The sequence below is a fragment of the Telopea speciosissima genome, chromosome 8 (genome assembly GCF_018873765.1).
Source record: "Telopea speciosissima isolate NSW1024214 ecotype Mountain lineage chromosome 8, Tspe_v1, whole genome shotgun sequence".
Lineage (NCBI taxonomy): Eukaryota > Viridiplantae > Streptophyta > Magnoliopsida > Proteales > Proteaceae > Telopea > Telopea speciosissima.
In genome coordinates, this window is record NC_057923.1 from 37,200,579 (window position 1) to 37,203,902 (window position 3,324).

Genomic DNA, 3,324 nt, shown 5'->3' on the forward strand with positions numbered 1-3,324 from the left:
GAAGTGGCATATGCGGCTATGATTGCTCCCATCCATTTTTAGTCAAAGTGAGTTTGTCATAGTCATGAACTCATGTTGATTAAAAATGCTATCCCATAACCATTGGTGTATATGTGTCTATAGTTTTCCTTGGATGGATGTGCTATTTTATTTATACATTGGATGTATGTTTGTGGTTTATATGCATTCCCGTTTTCCCTCTTTATAATACAAGTGTGATATGGGAAACCCTGGTTGGTGGGATTCTTATGGCCTCCCTTAGTTGGTGAATGTAGAAATGTCATTGATCCACCCTTATAGATGCTGATAGGATAATAATTGGGTGAATTGGTGAAATTATCTACACTCATCTCACATGTGATAGGTAGAGAATATGGTCAGTGGTATGTGTTCTATGATAATAAGCATTAACCCACAAATACCATAGTTCCCTCCAAAATTAAGGGTAAGCACTTAACTTGAGTGTGTGTCAGCCAATAGGAATGGGCATGACACTCAGGTGGCCAAATACATTGAAAGTCTAAGTGACGGATAGAATAGTCCACCCAACTAAGATGCGAATGATGAACTCCGATAGGCTAAGTTAGGAGCATGAGGGTTGGTCGTTTCCAATTCATGCCCTACAAGCTAGAGGGAAGCTTGGTGTGCAATTGACCATTGATTGTTCTTACCCCAGTTACTTCAATGGTTGTAGATCATGCTAATTAATAATTTTTTTTATATCATGTAGATTTTAAAAATGTCAACCCAAATGAACTATGCCACCCTTATCAAAGACCATGTTTTGACTGGCCCTAACTATGTTGACTGGAAGAGGAACATCAAGTTACTCCTGTCTGCGGAAGGTCTAATGTCTGTCCTGGATGAAGATGAGCCTGAATTCCCTAATGAGGAGAACCCTGATTCTAAGCCTGCCTATGAGTTGTTTGGACAGAAAAACTCTAAGGCAAAACTCCTCGTGTTGAGTTCTCTGGAGAAGACCATCGTTGATTCGGTCAAGGATCTGTACTTGACCAAGGCCATGATGGAGGAGTTAAAGGAGATGTATGGGAGGGAAGAACATCATGCCCATCATCAACTGGTGACACTCCTCCATGGCACGAAGATGGCTCAAGGTACTCCGATTATTGACCATATCATGAAAATGAGGAACTTGTTCCTGGATCTGGAGAACCTTGGGACATCATTCAAGCTGAATTATAAGACGGATGTCATCTTCCACTCATTGCCTCAGGACATCTGCTGATCATTTTTTGTCAATTACAACATGAATAAACTTTTCGTAGAACTCCCTGAGTTGGGCAACATGTTACAAGAAGTGGAAGCTGCATTCAAGAAGCAGAAAGTGAAGGTCTTGACTACAGAGGATAAGTCTTTTTCCTCAAAGCCCAAGGGAAAGAAGAAGAAGAAGAAGAAGAAGAAGGCTAACAAGGGCAAAAACCCTGAGGTTGGCGATAAGGGAATTCAGAAGAACAAGAGCAAGGGGACTTGTTTCTATTATAAGAAGGACGGACATTGGAAAAAAGAATGTCGTGCTTTCCTGGCTGCTGAGAAAAAGAAGCAGGAGAAACAGGAAGAAGGTATTTCTGAAACCTTGGTCCTTTATGAGTCTAATTTATGAGTCTAATTTGTCAGAGGAACCTACTAACACATGGTTGATGGACTTGGGGTCTACCGCCCATATTTGCAACTTGTTGCAGGGGTTCAAGCTGACAAGAAGACTGAGTAAGGATGAAGTTTGGTTGCGAACGGGTACGGGTGCTGAGGCTGCTGGAGATGTTTCTTTAGTTTTTAATAATAGTACTTTAGTTTTGAAAGATTGTTTTTATGTTCCTCATTTTAAGAGGAACATTGTTTCTGTTAGTAGGCTTATTTTGGAGGGTTATACTTTTCTTTTTGATAATAAGTTAACTATTCAGTTAAACAATTCTTTTATTGCTTCTGGCCTACTGGATAACGGATTATATCTCTTAAAATCGGTACTAGAGGTTAATGAGATCTCCAATAATTCTTTGAAAAGAAAATCAGCCCATGATAATTCTATATACCATTGGCACTTGAGGTTAGGTCATATAGGAGTAGAAAGGATAAACAGATTGGTGAAGGATGCGCCTTTGGAATCATTGAAGGTAGAACCTTACCCAACCTGTGAGTCGTGTCTACAAGGAAAAATAACCAAGAAACCCTTCTCTAACAAGGGAAGAAGAGCCGAAGCAGTGTTAGAATTGATACACTCAGATGTATGTGGACCCATCAACGTTCAGGCGAGGTATGGTTACGAATACTTCGTGACCTTCACTAATGACTACTCTCATTATGGTTATATTTACTTGATGCACCGCAAGTCAGAAACTTTTGATAAATTCAAGGAATTCCGAGCGGAGGTTGAAAAACAATTGGGTAATTACATCAAGTGCCTTCGATCTGATCGAGGAGGAGAGTACTTATCGGATGAGTTCAGGGACTATCTGAAAGAAGCTGGGATCATAACCCAGTTGACAGCCCCAGGATCACCTCAACAGAACGGAGTTTCAAAAAGGAGGAATAGAACCTTGTTGGACATGGTTCGGTCCATGTTGAGTTATTCCGAACTGCCATCGAGTTTTTGACGTTTCACACTGGAAACTGCATCATATACTGAACAGGGTGCCAACAAAGTCTGTGACCAGAACACCTTTTGAGTTATGGTATCGACATAAGCTAAGTCTTCAACATCTCAAGGTGTGGGGTTGCATAGTACATGTAAGGAAACAACAGACGGATAAGTTAGAATCCCGAACAGATAGATGCTATTTCTTGGGAAACCCTAAGACTACGATAGGCTACTACTTCTATGACCCTGTTAATCAGAAAGTCATAGTTGGTAAGTATGCGACTTTTCTTGAGGATGACATGATCTCACCGAGATCAGATCTAGTGGTCATTAAAAAAATAACTAATGACCAAGTACCCTCTGCACCGATAGAGGTTCCAGTTGACATACCCACAGTTGAGCAACAGCCTCAAGAGCCTAGGAGGAGTGGGAGGTCTATTAGACCGCCAACTCGTTTGAACCTTCTCACTGAGAAGGATCAAAAGGTGGAAGAATTCCACATGGTGTCTGATTGTTCAGACACAGATCCTTATACTTACGCTGAGGCTCTTAAGGATGTTAACTCTGTGAAATGGCAGGAAGCTATGCGCAGTGAAATAGATTCCATGGATTCTAACCATGTCTAGACTCTTGAAGATCTTCCAGTTGGGGTAAAACCCATAGGGTGTAAATGGATCTATAAGAGGAAGAGAGGTGTGGATGGAAAGGTGGAACGTTTCAAGGCAAGACTA

General features: G+C 41.0%; 1 protein-coding gene across 1 annotated transcript; it reads left to right on the plus strand.

Moving 5' to 3' along the window:
* The first annotated feature begins 739 nt into the window (after positions 1–739).
* Positions 740–1,246, plus strand: LOC122672272. Its single transcript, XM_043869770.1, has one exon. The coding sequence runs from the start codon at positions 740–742 to the stop codon at positions 1,244–1,246; it is 507 nt and encodes a 168-aa protein (XP_043725705.1).
* Positions 1,247–3,324: the final 2,078 nt, after the last annotated feature.

Coding starts and splice junctions, on each gene's coding strand:
- LOC122672272 (XM_043869770.1), top strand. CDS start 740: ATGTCAACCCAAATGAACTATGCCACCCTTATCAAAGACCATGTTTTG.